The sequence below is a fragment of the Mauremys reevesii genome, linkage group 3, assembly GCF_016161935.1.
Source record: "Mauremys reevesii isolate NIE-2019 linkage group 3, ASM1616193v1, whole genome shotgun sequence".
Classification (NCBI taxonomy): domain Eukaryota; kingdom Metazoa; phylum Chordata; order Testudines; family Geoemydidae; genus Mauremys; species Mauremys reevesii.
In genome coordinates, this window is record NC_052625.1 from 30,175,497 (window position 1) to 30,195,047 (window position 19,551).

Below are 19,551 nucleotides of genomic sequence, written 5' to 3' on the forward strand. Positions count from 1 at the left end.
AATCTGTTGAGGTTCTACAATGCCAAGTGCAGAGTCCTGCACTTAGGACAGAAGAATCCCATGCACAACTACAGGCTGAGGACCCACTGGCTAAGTGACAGTTCTACAGAAAAGGACCTGGGGATTACAGTGGATGAGAAGCTGTCTATTAGTCAGCAGTGTGCCCTTGTTGCCAAGAAGGCCAACAGCATATTGGGCTGTATTAGTAGGAGCATTGCCAGCAGATCGAGGGATGTGATCATTCCCCTCTATTCGACATTGGTAAGGCCTCATCTGGAGACGTGTCCCGTTTTGGGCCCCACACTACAAGAAGGATGTGGAAAAATTGGAAAGAGTCCAGCGGAGGGCAACAAAAATTATTAGGGGGCTGGAGCACATGAGAGGCTGAGGGAACTGGGATTGTTTAGTCCACAGAAGGGAAAAATGAGGGGGAATTTGATAGCTGCTTTCAACAACCGGAAAGGGGATTCCAAAGAGGATGGATCTTGACTGTTCTCAGTGATAGAAGATGATAGAACAAGGAGTAATGGTCTCAAGTTGCAGTGGGGGAGGTCTAGGTTGGATATTAGGAAAAACTTTTTTCACTAGGAGGGTGGTGAAGCACTGGATTGGTTTACCTAGGGAGGTGGTGGAATTTTCTTCCTTAGAGGTTTTTAAGGTCAGGCTTGACAAAGACCTGGCTGGGATGATTTAGTTGGGGATTGGTCCTGCTTTGAGCAGGGGGTTGGACTAGATGGCCTCCTGCGGTCCCTTCCAACCCTGATATTCTATGATTCAACCAGGTAATTACATTCATAGCTGTATTTTTATAATTTTGGTAAGACAAATACTTTGGTCTATAGTACATATACTCTGTCTCTCATCTATATCATCCATTGTCTCCACAGATCAAATACACAAACACCTTATGGCATCTGGTTTAATCTGGAATAGTTGATTTATTTTATCTTTCCTTTCCAAACAGATTTTGCTATTATTGTGACATTGTTTTTAAGGTGCATATTCAAAAAGCAACTGCATAAATATAAGTGATTGAATAATACCGAATGTCACTTTATGTATATATATATGTGTGTGTGTATGTGTGTTTCATTGCCAGAGGTAAAACTGTAATCTTTACAATGCATACAAAATAAAAGTCTTAATAAGAAGGAAACAAAATTGAGCTAAATACACCCTGCCCCCTTAATTTTTAATAACATTTTTTGATTCCATGTCCTGTTCTTCATCTTGTATCTTGTTCCTTCCGTACTGCCTAGACCAAATACCACTGGTGGAGAAAGCATTTATCCCTCTGCACACTTATCATAGCGACTGGACCTTGGAATGCCAAGTGTTAGGAAACCTCTTTATGTGTCAAGTCAAATGTGTATTGCCTCTTTGAAGTAACTTGCCTGATGGACAGAAGACTAGAAATCAGCGGCAAGGGATAATACATTAGCCTCTCAACATGTCAAGCAAAAAGAACTATGCTTGAATGGAAATTTTAACAAGTACCTGAATATGATTTATTAAGGCAATTGTCAAGAAGAGATAATTAGGAAATAGTTATGATGTTCTGGTAATAAGTAGCTGAGTATTTAGAATTGTTATAATAGATGCTTCATGCATTTTAATAGTCACCAATGAAAAATGTACTAGATATAGAAAAGTTTTTTCAGTGTAAGAAATTGTCAGTGACACACATTGGTAAAACGGTTTTAATAGTATTAGATCTTCTGAAAGTACACTGCAAAAGAGTTGCCATCCTTATTTTCATAGTATTAATGGAAAATAATATTTTAGCATATCCAAGAGTTGAAAACTGAAGAAATGGTGATTGGCTTCATAAGAAGTAAAGCAGTGTTAGCATAACCCACCTTTTTGAGGTGGGAAAACAATCACATATATGGAACTAATACATACTTATGGAATATCTTCCACAGGTACAACACTTTTAAGGTCAAATTCTGCCATCAGTCATACTTATAGTCTGAGATTTTGAAAGCTGCCTAGTTCTATGCCTTTTGTTATACAGAAGGTCAAACTAGATGATCACAGCCTTCTGGCTTTGGAATCAATAAGATTACTTTAATGAGACCCAGCCATCCAAATGCCATAGGTGGCTTTGAAAAAAATCACCAACATAATATCCTATTAATTTCACTGGGGTTGCATTTATGCAAACAAGAACAGAGCCTTGCATAATTTTGACTGCTGCTTATTGAAAACTATTACCAACATCCTATATATGGGCCTGATTCTGCAAGAATTCAATACATGGCACTTTCATTATGCCAAATTCTCATGACACACTGTTGGCCACAGGAGGAAAATATTTCATTACAATGGATTTACCCCTGACTTACACCAGTGTAAGATAATTCAGACTGAGGCCCAATGAATTCAAGCAGAGTTTGCATGAAGCATCTTTATGTTTTCTTTCTTTTTTCAAGTCAGAATGAAGATTTGAGATGGGCAGTTAAGTTTTTCAGGCAGCTGGGTACACCAATCATACTTGTATATAAAGAATTATGGGTTTAGGGTCCTGATCCAACTCCCATGAAGTCAAATGGAGTCTTTTCTAATGTAAAAGCACGTTACTCATAAAAAATGCAATAAATGAGAGTGAGCGAGAGGAGAAGGAAGAGTTGGCAAAATTTCTTAGTGTATGGCTACACTTGAGATTTGCAGCGCTGGTGGAGGCTTTCCAGCGCTGCAATTAGTAACTGTCCACACCTGCAGGGCACATCCAGCGCTGCAACTCCCTGGCTGCAGCGCTGGCCGTACACCTGGGTCTACTTGGGGTATAAGCATTGCAGCGCTGGTGCTGCAGCGCTGGTCGTAAAGTGTGGCCACACACCAGCGCTGTTATTGGCCTCCAGGGTAAAAGGATATATCCCAGAATGCTTTTAACTAAATTAGTCCCTTTGTTTTGTTATGCTGCCTCTCTTTGTTTTGTTGTGAACTCCGGGCTCCGAGAGCTGCTTATCTAAAAAACAAATACAGCTCCTGTTTGCCGTGATCAATCTGTAACTGACCGAACAATCAAATGAGATAAACCCACTACCTTGCTGTGAATGAGGCAAGCACGGGGAAGAGTGTTTGCTTGACAAGAGAAACAGCGGGGGCGGGGCAGAGAAAGGGAGTCCGTTGGAGCAGCTGCTTATCTGGTCTGCAGGCTGTTTGCAATTAAGAGTAAGGGGTCAGGAAAATTTTCTGATTTTGCAAGGCAGGGAGCTGATACACAGTGTCGGCTCCAAAAATCCACTCTCTCTCTCTCCCCTGGTCCCTGTCACACTGCACCCCATCCCCCTCTTTTGAAAAGCACGTTGCTGCCACTTGAACGCTGAGATAGCTGCCCATAATGCATCACTCCCAACAGCGCTGCAAATGCTGCAAATGTGGCCACACTGCAGCGCTGGTAGCTGTGAGCGTGGCCACACACCAGTGCTTTCCCTACACACCTGTACGACCAGCGCTGTAACTCCCAGCGCTGCAACTCTCAAGTGTAGCCATACCCTTAATGTATTTGCAGGTCTCCTACAATGCTCATCAATTGTGTTTGCCAGCTTTAACATGCAAATTCCACTAACACCATACCTCTCATTATTTTCTCCTCTCTTTTATTATATCTAAGTGGGCAGAAAGTTTACCTTTCAAAGAGCAAGTTAGCACAACATACCACAGTATTTAATTTAAAAAAATAAACATGTCAATTATAACTTATGCACAAATCTATATTGGGACAGATGCATTACTGCAAACCTGTCATGTACTTCTTAGAACAGCAATGTATATCTGCGGTAGGATGGCTATTCTGGGGATAGGATTCAGGAAAGCATTCCTATTCGAAAAAATATTGAACATATGTTTAACTTAAAGCACATACTTAAATGCTTTTCTGAATCATGGTAAAAAAAAATTAGTAACTCTTTTGCCAGATTTATTTTCTTTTTTAAAAAAAGTTAAACATTTTTTGATTTCTGTCATCCAAAAATCTTCTTGTAACTTCAGCCAATTTGGAAAAAAAAATTGCAATATTTAAAAAAAAATAGGTTTTTTAAAAACATTTGCATCAAGTATTTCCCACAAATATACTAGCAAATTAGTTTACGAAGAGCAATATAAATGGAAACAGAGAATTTAAAGCAACTATTGGAGAACTTTACTAAAGGTGAATTCTGAAAAAAAAAATATATATATATAATTTGTTGCTGTTCTCTTTTTTGATGTGTGTTATTCTTAGAAACAATACCATGTGACCAATGTATCTAAAACTAAGCTCAGTTTTGAATTCCAAAAGTTCACAGTGATTTCCTTGTGAAAAAGGTACAAATCAAAAATTGTTCTTGGGAAGCATTTGTCAAATAGTTTTGAAAAAGAAATCTGAGAATATCACAAACTGCTCATGACAATCAGCAAAATTAATGAAATAGGCGTTTTGTTATTAATTATTTGACCACTCTAATAAAAAATCAGAAATAAGTGTTGTGGTTAGTATTGTTGTGGGCTTTTTTTTTTTTAAATTCATTGAAACATTGGCTTTTGACATCTCTGTTACCATCCGTGTGTACAGCCCATATTTTTATAGACTCTGATGACAAGGTTTTACAATGACTCTTCACTGACAGGGTGATGATGAGTTTATGGCTTCTTAATTTCATCTGAAGTTTTGTTTTGAATTGTAGGTGTTAAATGGCAGGGGGCAGAGGAAGGCTGGAAGATGAGGTTGATGACATGAGGGAGGAGGAAATGTGCCACTATAATTACAGCCCACTTTATTAACCTAAAAGAGGCATAATATGGGAAGTGAAGACCACTGAACATTGCTGGTTCCCAATGGACTACATTTACAATACAGACACCTGAAATAAAAATTTAACCACTTGGCCACCTTGTAGTTGTGTGATGGATATAGATACAAAAGTACCATCCACATGGCATGTTGGAAGTACACAGTACACATCAGAATCACCATTCACACAATATTATAGACTGTTACACTATCAGAGAACTAATATCTGATCCCATAATTAAATACCATATTGGAATTCCTAGGTATAAGGGTTAGAGCTAAGACTGACTGTCCCATCTTCATGCATTTCCTGACTTTTGCATGGTTATCTACACAATTTTAACATTTCTGTAGTTTTTTATTCAATGTATTCTTCTCTGGAAAGTAATAGTATTTAATGTAGTCAATGGTTGTGATATTGATGAGAGTATTGTTGTTTAGTTCCCAAAAATTATGATAGATCAGCTTTGTAACATGAAAAAAAAAGTGATGACCACCAAACAGTGCTGAAAGCTGACTTAGTCATCTGACTTTTCAAAATGCTGACTGAGGAAGAAAGAACGAACAAAATGATGGAAAAATTAAGATTCACTGTACATTAAAATCGTGCTTATCCATGTTTCCACTGATTATAAAAAAGTGTAATCTGAAAAAATATATATACTAGTTCCTAGCTACTTTTTTTAAACTATCATATGTGTGACACTGTAAATATGGCTATGAGCTATGCAAAATTTTTAATTATAGAAAATGTAAGCATGGATGTTTTCATGGAAGAGACTTACCCTTCTAGAGCAGACACAGAGTCAGCTGGTGTGTACTGCCATCAATGATCACTCCACAAACAGTGCACATTATGGATCAGATTCTTTACTTCAGTGGGATTGCTTGTAGAGTAAGGTGTCACAACATAACTAATATGCCATAAGAATCTGGCCTCATGAAACAATGTTGCAAGGCTTTGTGGGGGAGTCCACTAGTGCTCCTAGTTAATGTAGAGGCAGTTACTGAGGAGACAAATATTTCTGTACTAATGTTAAAAACATGCATCTGGCTAACACCTGGTGGTTTGGACACTTAATAATTGGGATGGCTACTTTCCTCTGTGTGCTTTAAAAGGTATTGAAAGAGCTATATATTTAAACCCTCACTGTTCCATGATTTATTCTCAACTTCATAACAATGAGGTTTATTGCTGTAACTCACTCTAAGTAGTGTTTTCAATAGGAATCAGTCACTGCTTGTTGCTAGTGCAGAATGCAGCATCTTGGGCTGAAAAGCCACAGGCATATTATTATTATATAATTGGTTATTCACAGAGACCTCAATTGGGATCACAACTCCATTTGGCCAGGCACTGTACAAACACACAATAAGGGACAATCCCTGCTCCAATCCAAAGTTTACAATCTAAATAGATGAAAAAAAACAGACCAAAGGTAGCAGGTAAAGGTATACAACATGTAAGCCACACTATCAGGCTAACTAGAGGACTTTATGCTCATTCCAAGGTGGTAGGTGGGAAATGAAATAAAAAGTGCAGACAAGGGATGAGCAGACAAGGGATGAGGATGATGAAATAAGGAAGGAGGAAAGGGAGGAGAAAAGAGGTTAGGTGTCTGGCTTGGTGCACCATAGTGACTGCTGGCACTCCGGTGGGGAGCAGGAGAAGGAGTAGGCTGAGAGGTAGCAAATTGATTTCAAGAGCCTTGGGCCAGTTGTGTTTAAAGCTGTAACTCAGAAGGCAACTGGCTACATGCAATTCCACTTCATTGAGTGTCACCCACATAGGTTAACTCACCTTTTAAGGTTTCCATTCTGATACTTTAGGTCAGCATCTGATCAACCTTTTCTTGCACATGTTGTATCAACCATTAATGTGAGGAACTCATCCTCAGAGGTCTCAATGGAGGAAAGAAAATAATAAGTGATTCCTTTCCAGGCTCCACCCACAAACCAAATTCGACCCATTTGAAATGCCATAATATGCCACCACTCACAGTAGATTGTGCAAATACCATCATGAGTGTTCTGCTGGGGAATACTGTATTACTTGGGTCCTGGCTCACAATTGATGGTGCTATGACATACCCATAGTCTCTGCTGGGCTTCTCAGGCTTGGCTTCCTCTTCATAGGCTCAGAGGCCCTCTTTTCAGGCTCCTCAGGCTTGGCTCACCATCACCGAGGATCAGATGCTCCCCTGGGCTCTGCAGGACTGGTTCTTCTTCTATAGGGCTCAGATGCTCCCCTGGGCTTCACTCTTTCTCTCTGTCTTGTTGGCTTTACAGGCCAGAACAAGTATGAGGGGTTGAAAGTGGTACTGACAGTCTCAATTGACTGTGCATATCTTCATATCATAATTGTCCCTTGCTAATGGGCTTTTGTCATCAGCCACGGTGGATAAAAATCAATGATTTTTAAAATAAAACAAATTAAAAAATCAGATTTTTTTTAATTTAAATCATACTTTTTTAGTAAAATGCTTTTTGAGGAAAAAAACTACCTAAAAATATTTTTAATTAAGATACATTATAGCTCAAATATATCTCATCAAGGAATAGGGATTATAAATTCTAATTCTATAGTATGAGACAATATATTCATGTAATATTTAAGTTTTGTAAATAAATTCCAATATTTCATGGATTAAGGACCCAAATTTATGGGGCTCCAGGGCTTCTGTATAGATTATTTAGGTTAATCTTTCTATCTACCCAATGGGACTCAGTGCTCAGTCTAGAAGATACCATCAGAGATGCAGTTCTCAAACTGTGGATTTCTGTTTCCAGAGATAACATGCTTGTTAACAGCAAAAATGTTTTTTAAATAAATAAATAAATAAATAAATAAATAATATAGAGAGGTGAGAAATCACAGACCCCAACTCCATTGTCCCTCTGCAAAGTTGTGTACACAGAGTCCATTCCTTACCTCTCTCTAAAAGTGCAAAGTTTCAAAAAGTTCAATGAATAGAAGATTGTTGGGGGCAAATAGGTCTGGATAAGGAGAAAAAGTCTGGAGATAAATGTGAGAAGGGAGGGACAGGCAGTAGAAACAAAAGTGAAACTGTTTGAGCAGCATATTCCAAAAGTCTTGAGGTCTTTCTGAGTGCCGCCTTCATTGATTTGAGATCTACCATACCATTCTCTCACTAGAAGGGAAAACCTATAATAGCAGTAGACGATAAAAGAGACCCAGTTTGGGAATAAGAACCCTTCAAGAAATATATGTTTGCTGATGATGTTTTGAAGAAAGTCACACCAGTGAAATAGTGGAAATCACTTAAATACTTGGATTCAGAGACTGTTGAAGTGATAATACCACTTTTAACAGCAGTAGCTTCTTCTGCTGGTGTAGAAAGAATATTGTCTTCCTTTGGACTAATTCATTCCAAATTATGAAATCATTTGAGTCATGGAAAAGCAGGAAAGCTTGTTTTTTCTTTTCCAGATTATGAACAAACAGGAAAATGAAGGTGAAGATGATTGAGTTAGCTGCAGAAGCCAATATTTAAGTTTCTCAAGTTGACCTGGCTGACATAGTCGATTTAATTTTTTTTAAAATACACCTCTACCTTGATATAACGCTGTCCTCGGGAGCCAAACAATCTTACCATGTTATAGTGAACTGCGTTATATCGAACTTGCTTTGATCCACCGGAGTGCGCAGCTCCCCTCTCCCCCCCGGAGCACTGCTTTACCGCGTTATATCCGAATTCGTGTTATATCCGGTCACGTTTTATTGGGGTAGAGGTGTATTTCATTTAACCATTTTGGTTAAAAACAACTTTAACAAAAATAAACCTGATTTTAAAAAACTTGAATGTTTAACTAATTTCAAAAATTCATATGCTTGTTTTGTTAAAATATTATATGTTCGCTGTTGAAGAAAAAATATCCAGAATACATAACCTGTTGTTTTAGTTAAATAAAACAATGTAAATGTCTGTCTGGCGATGTTCTCTGCCTAATACAGCATGGCAAGAAAATCCTCCAAATGTTAATGATTAACCTGTTGAACTGGAGATAGTTCACCTCCTAATGACTTCATAAATATCTGCTTCAATCATTCATTTTCTGATATAGCTGTAAAACTAATCTGAAACGTTTTCAAAATAAATCACTTAAAATGTATAGTGTGTGCATTCTAAAAATGAAACCTACATCTATCTATGAGTTGTGAAGAATATGTATTAAGGTTATAACAACCAACAAGAATGCACTTTTATGTAGAAATCCATGATTAAATCGAGTCTTCCTGACTAGTGATTTAAATCAATTTAAATCAAATCCACCCTGTCAGCAGCAAAATAGTTAACAATGTTGACATTTATCTTTAGGGAAAATTATACTCATTTAATGTTTTTCAGGATATCTTGTGGGAAATATGGCCTAGAGACGTAGTTGTCTCTTTAAAAGAAAGATGAGCTTCTGGAGCAGAAGGTGGCTTATTCATTTGTTGGTAAAGGAATGGCTTAGTGAGACCCTGAAAGCCAGCCCAGTTAGAGCCCTGCTCATCGTCCTCAGACAATTCCACAGACATCTGTAAGTTTTATTTGCTGTCAGCACCTGGGAAAGGCTGCTTCAACTATTTATGATTTTTTACAATATTTTACTGATTTTTAAAATATATATATTTCAATGCTATTTTCATGGCATTGTATTTTGAATTCTCTCTGAAGAGCTTCAACACCTTAAATGATGGTGAGATTCCATGGGGGTGAGGCAGATTCTAAAAATAAACTGCACATTCTTCATGTAACAAAATTTCTTTAGAAAAAAACCCCAAACCCAAAGGAAAGATAAAACCTGGATAATAGGGGAAAAATAACATTTAATAGGTAAGCCTTCTTTTCCCCCTGCACATACTGACATGGAGAACTGGCTCTCCTTTTCCCTCCCTCTACTCATTACAAGCCCAATTATGACCCTTGCCGTGCACCTGCATAGGGAAATAAGGGAGTATAAAGTGACTGCTTAACTCCCTGTGCTCACTATCTGTATCCCAGGCAGTAGTAGTGGCAGCAGGTTGTAGCAGGGGAGCAGAGTTGGGAAGCTCCCTCTTCCTCTTCTTGTACAGGCAGTCAGGCCTTGGTTGTGCCTCCCCACCACAAGAATGCCAGACAGGGTTGCTGAGCTGGTGCAGCAGGGGAGGCAATCTGCATGTCATAGTACAGGCATCTCTACCACCCTTGGAGAAAGTGGGGAATTGGGGATCAAATTATGTGTTTTCATGTCTGCACCTGCATCAGTGCACTCGAAATTCAAGACTTGTGACAAAGCCCAAATTAAGCTCTATGGGTCTGGAATATCCAAGAGCTCTCTTATTTCATTTTGCTTTTGTATATCAGTTTCCTTTTTCCACCTTCCCATGATGTTCTCATTCAACTGCTGGTGGATGATGATGAAGGAGACAGCTGGGATCCAATGCCTGCTCTCTCTTCTATATAGCAGTGGATGCTGGTTTCATGAGTCTGCTTGGGTGGATAGTGCTGTTTCATGATAATGTTTCTGCAACAGAAAGAACTCCACATATGCCATGCTGATTTTTGCTGCACTGGCTGTAATGTAATGCTCCTTTACATGCTTTTTACCACAGATCAAAAACATCTGATACAACTTGATGCTGCTGTATTGACTGTGCCAATTTACACTAGCTGAGGATCCAGCCCATTGTGTTTTATTGTTTTTTCCATTGTCCAGGATGGAAAAAGAACAGATAGATTATATTCTAGTCAGTCTTGTCAGCAGATAATAAAAGGCTAGTACATGGATATTGATTAGCCATTTTCATCATGAAAGTAGATTTTGCTACATCTACAAGAGCACAGATGGATGCCTCTTAATGCCTCAACTAAATGCATTACAACAAGCTGTAGATTTCAAATGGCTGTATGGTTTTTATTTAAATTTCCCCACTACTTGAACCCTGTAATGCAGGCTGAAAATGGATTGCATTTGAATATCATTGTTTGATCAATCACCTGTTTAAATACCCTGCTGTTTATTGATAATCTTGTATGATTCCTTGGTTTTCCCAGGATTTGCAGGATGCCTTACCAGTGAACATGCCACAAGAACAGGTGTTCATGCAGCATTTCCAGTCAATCCCATGTACTACTTACACATGAGTAGTGCTATGATAAATGAAGGGGGGGAGGGGTTGCTCCCTTTTATGGACACCCAGCCAGTCAGCTATACAATCCCTCTTAGTAGCTATTCTCTAATTGTTCTACCTGTAAAGGGTTAAAAAGTCTCACTGCTATGCATAGGTAAAAGGAAGTGAGTGGGCACTTGGCCAAAAGAGCCAACGGAAAGGCTAGAACTTTTTAAAATTGAAACAAAGACTCCCCTCTTGTCTGTCTGTGTTTGTTCTTCTGGGGAGAGGTGGACAGGGCAGCAACTATGCTATAAGAAGCTTGAGGCCAGGCATGAAAAATCCTTGCTATCATACCTAGAAACTACTCATTTGAAACCCCAGATATGTAAGTAGATCAGGAAATGTCTAGGAAGACGCAATTCATTTTATCTTTTTTTATTTCTTTATGGCTTGTGGACTCCGCTGTCCTAACCTCAGATGCTTTTCTTTTCCTTGTAATCTTTAAGCGGGGTCTCAAGAAAGCTATTCTCGGTGCTTAATCGTTGTAGTTGTTCCTTTAAAATCTAGCAATAGCCTGAATTCCCATATGTATTTTCTTTCTTTCTTTCTTTCTTTCTTTCTTTCTTTCTTTCTTTCTTTCTTTCTTTCTTTCTTTCTTTCTTTCTTTCTTTCTTTAATAAAATATACCTTTTTTAGACCAGAATTGGATTATTGTCTCTTAAGAGGTTTGTGCACATGTTGTTTAATTAGCTGGTGGCAAAAGCTGATTTCCTTTGTTTTTCTCTTTCTCAGCTCTTGCCCAGAGGGATGTGTGAAAGGGCTTGAGGGTACCCCACAAGCAGGAATTCCCAAGTGTGCTTTCCTGGGTTCTGCACTTAGGTGGTGGCAGCATCTACCAATCCAAGGTCAGAGAGAAGCTGTAACCTTGGGAGTTTAATACAAGCCTGAAGTGGCCAGTATTAATTTTTAGAGTCCTTGCAGGCCCCCACCTTCTGCACTCAAAGTGCCAGATTGGGGAATTAGCCTTGACATGGTGGCACAGTGTGGGATCATTTTGAACCAGAAGCACAGACCTCAGGATTTTAAAAGGACACAATTTTCCTTTCAGCAGCCTGCAAAGCCAGGGAGGTTTTTTTCTTTTCTTTTCTTTTCTGCCTGCAAAGCCAGGGAGTCCAACAAGGAGTTTATTTTTTTTATAGCTTCATGGCAATGAAATAGCTAGGCTAGAGTAGGTCAGCTCTGTGCATGAGGTTGCAGTTGGGCACCGAAACCCTAGAGCAACCAGTCTTCCCAAAGTGGCATGCCGTGGAGAAGACAGATCCAGATTAAGCCCAGACAACCAGCTCCATGACAGAAATGCAGTGAGGGGATGGGGGACTGGAGATTTTCCCAGAGGGAAAGGTCAGCCCTCCCCAACCCGAGATCCAGGTGCCAAGATGGTGGAGGTTCCCTTAACCCAGACTGAGTGCTAACTGTGGAAGATAGGAATTTCTTCCTACAGATGAAGCACTTGGAAGTGGAGAAGAAGCTCTTGGAGGCAGAAATGAAGGAGAAGCCCTTGAAGGCGGAGGAGAGGAGAGAGGCAAAGTGTTTAGAAGTGGAAAAAGAACTGAAGCGCTTAGAGCTGGAAATGGCTAAGCATTTTCCCGACACACCTACCACATTGTAAAAAATGGGATGCCTGGATATCAGGAGGAAATGTTAAGTCTCTGGAAGATCTGTCTCTCCTAATACAAATGGAGCAGTTTTTAGAGGATGATCCTGAGCAAATAGAAAGGTACATCCTAGATGGGAAGCCCAAAACTGTAATCAAAGTGGGGAAGATTGGAGCCAAATGGGTGGCGGTGGTGGAGAAGGAGAAAGCCAGTAGCAGTTGATGGGGATACCAGAAGGGGCAACCCGATACAACACCCCACCATTGGAGTCAGTCCAAGGCCCCATCTCAAAAGGAGGAGCCCTCCACACAGCCAGGGAGACCCTAGAGGCCCTCTCATCTCACCACCCTACTCTCCAACCACCCACCTCGCCCACAGTCAGCTGGGTGATGCTTTAAATGTAATGAGCTGGGGCATGTGAAGGCCAACTGCCCCAAGAGCACCAGCTGACTGCAATTCATCACCCCGGGATCCCACCGAGAGCCTTCAGGCCTAGATGCCTCGCAAATACCCCCAGAGTGAAGGGAAACTGTGAGTGTGGGCGGGAGGAAGATTACTGCGTGGACAGACACTGGAGCACAGGTGTCAGCTATCCACCAATCCCTGGTGGACCCCAAATTCATTGACCCAGAGGCCCAAGTGACAGTGCAACTCTTTAAGGCCAACTCTTTTAACTTGCTTACAGCCAACTTGCCTGTCCAGTACAAGGGCTGGTCAGGAATATGGACTTTTGCAGTCTATGACGATTATCTCTTTCCCATGCTGCTGGGAGAAGACTTAGCCAACCATGTGAGGCTAACAAAAAGGGTGGGGATGGTCACCCGCAGCCAGACTACACAGGCCTCCACACCTAACTCCATTCCTGAGTCTCCTACAAGGACCCAGTCTGTGTCCTGGAGCAGTCAGCACCAGAGCCCATGCTTGCAACCCCACCAGAGTCAGGGGTGCCAGCACCACAGAGCACCACAGAGTCTGCACCTGCAGCAATAGCTAAACCAGTGCAAGAAGCTCAACTGGAAACTGAAATATAATCTAGTGCACCAGTGGAGATTGGTTCACTGTCAACGGAGACACCCCCATCACCTGCATCGCTTCCAGTGGGACCAAGCCCAAGTCCACAATCCAGCAAGGAACTAATGTCTCCAGCATCAGAGCAGTTCCAGGCAGAGCAGGAAGCAGATGAAAGCCTCAAGGGAGCTTGGACAGTGGCACAGAATGACCCACCACCTCTCAGCTCTTCTAATAGGTCCAGGTTTGTTATAAAAGGAGGACTCTTATACAAGAAAATCATTTCTGGTGGGCACAAGGAGGACTGGCATCCTCAGAGACAGTTGGTAATTCCAACTAAGTACAGGGAAAAGCTCTTGAACTTAGCCTGCGATCACCCTAGTGGCCATGCTGGGGTGAATAGGACCAAAGAATACCCTGCTGTTTATTGATAATCTTGTATGATTCCTTGGTTTTCCCAGGATTTGCAGGATGCCTTACCAGTGAACATGCCACAAGAACAGGTGTTCATGCAGCATTTCCAGGGTTAAAAACTCTCACTGCTATGTATAGATAAAAGGAAGTGAGTGGGCACCTGGCCCAAAGAGCCAATGGGAAGGCTAGAACTTTTTAAAATTGAAACAAAGATTCCCCTTTTCTCTGACTGTGTTTGTTCTCTTGGGGAGAGGCGGACAGGGCCGCAACTATGCTGTAAAAACCATCATGCAGATCATTAATGAAGATGTTGAACAAGACCCGCCACAGGACCAACCCCTGGGGCATTCTTCTTGATACTGGCTGCTAGCTAGACATCGAGTTGTTGATCACTACGCATTAAGCCCAACGACCTACCCAATTTTCTATCCACCTTATAGTCCATTCATCCAATCCAGACTTCTTTAACTTGCTGGCAAGAATACTGTGGGGACACTGTATCAAAAGGTTTGCTAAAGTCTAGATATATCATGACCACCGGTTTCCCTATATTCATAGAGCCAGTTATCTCATCATAGAAGGCAATTGGGTTGGTCAGGCATGACTTGCCTTTGGTGAATCCATATTGACTGTTCCTCATCACCTTCCTCTCCTTCAAGTGCTTCAAAATGTACCTTCAGTGCCTGCTGCATGATTTTTCCGGGGACTGAGGTGAGGTTCTCCTACTTCCCTTTTTAAAAGATGGGCACTATATTTGCCTTTTTCCAGTCATCCAGGAGTTCCCCCGATCGCCACAAGTTTTCAAAGATAATGGCCAATGGCTCTGCAATCACATCAGCCAACTCCCTCAGCACCCTCGGATGCATTGCATCCAGCCCCAGGGACTTGTGCATGTCCAGCTTTTCTAAATAGTCCTTAAGCTGTTCTTTCACCTCTGAGGGCTGCTCACCTCCTCCCCATACTGTGTTGCCCAGTGCAGCAGTCTGGGAGCTGACCTCGTCTGTGAAGACCAAGGCAAAAAAAATTGAGTACTTCAGCTTTTCCCAAATCATCTCTCACTAGGTTGCCTCCCCCAGTCAGTAAGGGTCCCACACTTTCCCTGATCTTCTTCTTGTTGCTAACATACCTGAAGAAACCCTTCTTTTTACCCTTCAGATCCCTTGCTAATTGCAACTCCAATTGTGCTTTGGCCTTCCTAATTACATCCTTGCATGCTTGAGCAATATTTTTATACTCCTCCCTAGTAATCTGTCCAAGTTTCCACTTCTTGTAAACTTCCTTTTTTGTGTTTAAGCTCACTGAAGATTTTAGTGTTAAGCCAAGCGGGTTGCCTGACATATTGGCTATTCTTTCTGCACATCGGGATGGTTTATTCCTGCACCCTCAATAAGCCTTCTTTAAAATACAGCCAGCTCTTCTGGACTCCTTTCTACCTCATATTAGCCTCCCAGGGGATCCTGCTCATCAGTTCCCTGAAGGAGTTAAAGTCTGCTTTTCTGAAGTTCAGGGTCTGTATTCTGCTGCTCTCCTTTCTTTATTTTGTCAGGATCTTGAACTCGACCATCTCATGGTCACTGCTGTCTAGGTTGCCACCCACTTCTACTTCCCCTACCAATTCTTCCTTGTTTGTGAGCAGCAGGCCAAGAGGCGCATGGCTCGTAGTTGGTTCCCCCAGCACTTGCACAAGAAAGTTGTCCCCAGCACTCTCCAAAAACTTCCTGGATTGTCTGTGCACTGTTATATTGCTCTTCCAGCAGATGTCAGGGTGATTGAAGTCTCCCGTGAGAACCAGGGCCTTTGATCTGGAAACTTGTGTTAGTTGTTCGAAGAAAACCTCGTCTACCTCATCCTCTTGGTCTGGTGGTTTTACAGCAGACGTCCAGCAAAACACCATTCTTGTTGCTCTCACCTCTAAACTTAACCCAAAGACTCTCTACAGGCTTTTCTCCAGTCTGAGGACAAGAAGGATTAATAATGGCATAATAATCACTGTATTGGGATCCTTGCCATTGACCACATCACTGCTCATTTCAAGCCCACAGGCACTCTAATTAGATTACCTGCTCTACTTTAGTAGCTTCTTTCTTGATCCAACACTGAGATGGCATTTATGTGCACCACTCATTTTACTTAATATTTATGACACCTGATCTTGTCCAAAGTTGACACAAAGTGAAACAAATTATATATTATGGATTAATAATTCCAGATTTCTTCAAAGTTATTAAATCTCCTTTGGGAGGGATTTTGTGAAATTCTATAGGAAATCAAGGAAATCTGCATTACTATCTATTGTTTCATTCAGAGAAAAGATGCATTTGCCAACAGCAAATAAGGTCATTGCATTTGTGCCAAATAGCTACTTGATTTAGATCTAAAGACCTGTATTCAAGAAAAAGACATGCCCAGCCTTTGACCACATTTGGAACAGACAAATGGACATACTTTCTCCTTGAACTGGAACCTTAGGAAACACTATTCTTATGAAGAAGCCACTTTGTCCTACAAGCAGACACATTTGTTTTACATTAATTTAAAATACAGTTTTAAAATGTGTTAAGATTTTAAGTCTGAATATATTTTAGAATGTAATACTTACCTAAAGAACATACTGCTTTATAATATGATTTCTGTTTAACTTCTTTACAAATGAAGCATTACTTCTGTTCTCATGCAGCTTGTTTAGTGCAGGATCTATCTGCATTGCATATTATTGCATATTATATAGAAGGAAATGTACCTTCCTATTTTTCTTCATGGACTAGAAAAAAATTATGGGTAATTAATCTAATGAATTATGGAGAGTTTAGTACTATTGGTGGCTATGTTTAAATAGTTTTTATTTGGCTTTTAATATTTGTGTAGGACCAATTCTGGACACCAAAACCTGGGAGAAAAAAATAAAGCAACTAAAATCTACGGTACTTACTATAGATAATTGTGTTGACACCATTCAGGAGCTCCTCTGACTCAAAATAAAATCACAGTCCTTTATCCCCTTTCGGAATATATCCTCTTAATCCAAATAATATCAGAAAGGATAAAATTTAGTCCATTCATCTGGCAAATATTTCCCTCTGTTTCATTAACATGCATAGCACAGATAAAAATTGTTCAATGTAAGGGTTCTTACATGATTAGAGTGTAAAAAATCATCATACAAATGTAGTTTTTGTCAGACACATTAATGTCCTTAACTTAATACTACCCATATATTACATATCCATAAAACAAGTGTTTAGCAAAACTAATTGTGCAGGAAGCAACAAGTAAATATGGTTAATTGCTTGGGAGGATTATGGAATATGAATTGTTGTAGTAAGGACAATTATGTTCAGTGAGTCTCACCATAGATTAGAGGTGAAAGGCCAAGGAACAATGGGAAAAAGACTGTAGAACAGGTTGTGGAAAATAATGAATTCTTGTTCAATACCCCTTGGCTATTGTCAATAAAAGAATCCAGCTTGATTAATTCAGTAGGATAGTTATGTACTATATAGCTAAGGCTATAACAAACCTTGCACTATTTCCCCCTCTATTTAAAACCTTTAGTGTCCTTAATTTTTTACTTATTTTTGAGGTTTAAGTGCGTGTGCAAGAGAAAATATTCAATTTACAGTAGAGAAAATATGATGACTTTGTACACCCGTGTAATAAATATAGCATTTCAGTACTGAGTTATCAAATGCTTGTAAACTGTACACAATCTTTTCATCTAGTTTGCATAATTTTATAATGGAGGAATAACATTTTAAAAATTTTGAATAGGCACTTACTGGAATTACAGTTAATCCTGATACAGTCTAGATGGGGAAGAATAGATGAAAAATGAAAATTTATCCTTCAAGGTAATAGCTGCAGACATCCAATAAAATCACAGTCCACCCTTCCGGGGACAGACACATGCAAATATGGCCACTCCAAATAATTAGTCTTTACATATTGCTGTAACCCAGATATAATGCAATAAAACTTTATATGTAGAAACGGCAGTATAGAGTCAAAAATGGCCAATTTCAAACAAAGCTACATGGTGACAAATCTAAGTGAAAACTCATGTTTAACTGTCAAAAATGCTTGATTGAGACAGGCCACAACTTTCTCCCCATCTGTGAAAGAACAGATAATTTTTCTCAGTGTAATTAAAAAGTGCTCCGTCACAATGGGGCATAGAGCAGGCCAAGCCACCATCATTCATTTTGGACCACAGTTATATATTACACCTCAAAGGTGGACTTTTTTCTTACTATTAAACTATATCGTAAAATATAAAGCACTTCCTATGTTTGTAAATAGTCTTTCACACTGTAGTATATATTTTACTCTATATAAATGTATACAATCAATTCACAGCAGAACAATGACTGTATTTAAAGTCTCATATTAATATTTAAGAACATTGTATTTGGAAAATCCAGGTGTTCAGGAATATCATCTCTTTTTAGCTTAGTTCTCCCCTAAGAATTCGCAATTGTTATTTGTGTGGAATAAATATTATAGCTAACACAAGTATTGTTTTTTTGTTTACTTTCCTTTTATACCTATATAGATATCTACTGTATATGAAAACAGACTGGATTGCTCTGGAGAATCATTTTGTTGGATTATGACCCCAGATTTTAAAAATATGCAACACTGTTTTGTACGTACAATAATTTATCTTCAGCACCTTTGAGGAGCATAAATAATATAAAACCTAGATTTTGTTTCCATATAGCTGAGTTTGTCATGTGTCGTCAACCGCATCAGAAAAGTGGTTGCAAACAGCCAGGGACCAGCACCTACACACCTCTTACTACAGAAAGCTTTCCTGAAGGAGGCTCCACAATGCCATTTTGTGATTCAAAACTTTTTATCTGCTTGCAGTAACCCTAGGCTGTCACAAGAGGGAACTATAAGAGAACAGTCAAAGATGACCACTTGGTGCCTTAACTTTTAATTCCCTTCTCTCTCTTTCAACCTCTCCCCTCCTCTCACCCCTACCTCCCGTAAATATCAGAATAGTAATTCAGCGACTTACTTTTCTACATAATGGGTGTCAGCTCATCATCAGGTTATCTATACACTTTAATATTATATCTATGAAATCACCATATAAACAGCTAATTTAGATAGTTATTCATCAGTCTTGAAAGCAACAATGTAAAATAAATCACTTTACAGAACCTATATGAGTTTTTATTTACTGTGTTTATTCTCTTTCATACTCTCTTCTCTCTCTCTCAAAAACAACAACAAAAAAAATAAGGCAAAATGAAAAAGGCATGTGGAGTTTGATACTTATTACAGAAAATAGGAACTTAAAATTTTGTCATTTATATGCCAAACCAGGATAGCATTTTATTAATTTGTTTTCTGTAGAAGGGCTTGTGTTTTTTGTGTTCACATGGCTGTTTGCTGAGGGCCGCAGACTTCGGGCATTGAAGGGTTGTGTTATCTTTTGACACAAAAATACCACTACAGAATTGTTCATAAAAGAAAAGATGGATTTCACTACATATGTGACTGCTAAAAAGAAGAAACCAATATTGCCCATCAGTTGACATAATGTACAATATTTCATGTGTAAAAATTAGACTTTTTTGATTATGCATATA

At 39.5% G+C, this 19,551-nt stretch overlaps 1 protein-coding gene across 18 annotated transcripts in view; it reads right to left on the reverse strand.

Moving 5' to 3' along the window:
• NRXN1 (neurexin 1) overlaps positions 1 to 19,551 on the reverse strand; it is a 1,269,767-nt gene that overhangs the window by 649,959 nt on the left and 600,257 nt on the right. For 14 of the 18 annotated variants that reach the window (XM_039529854.1, XM_039529856.1, XM_039529851.1 and 11 more), the window contains one exon: positions 17,731 to 17,757. The exons of the other annotated variants lie outside the window; for them this stretch is intronic. In XM_039529854.1, coding sequence (XP_039385788.1) covers positions 17,731 to 17,757 — 27 coding nt within the window. The remainder of the gene's footprint in view (positions 1 to 17,730; positions 17,758 to 19,551) is intronic. 18 annotated transcript variants of the gene reach the window in all.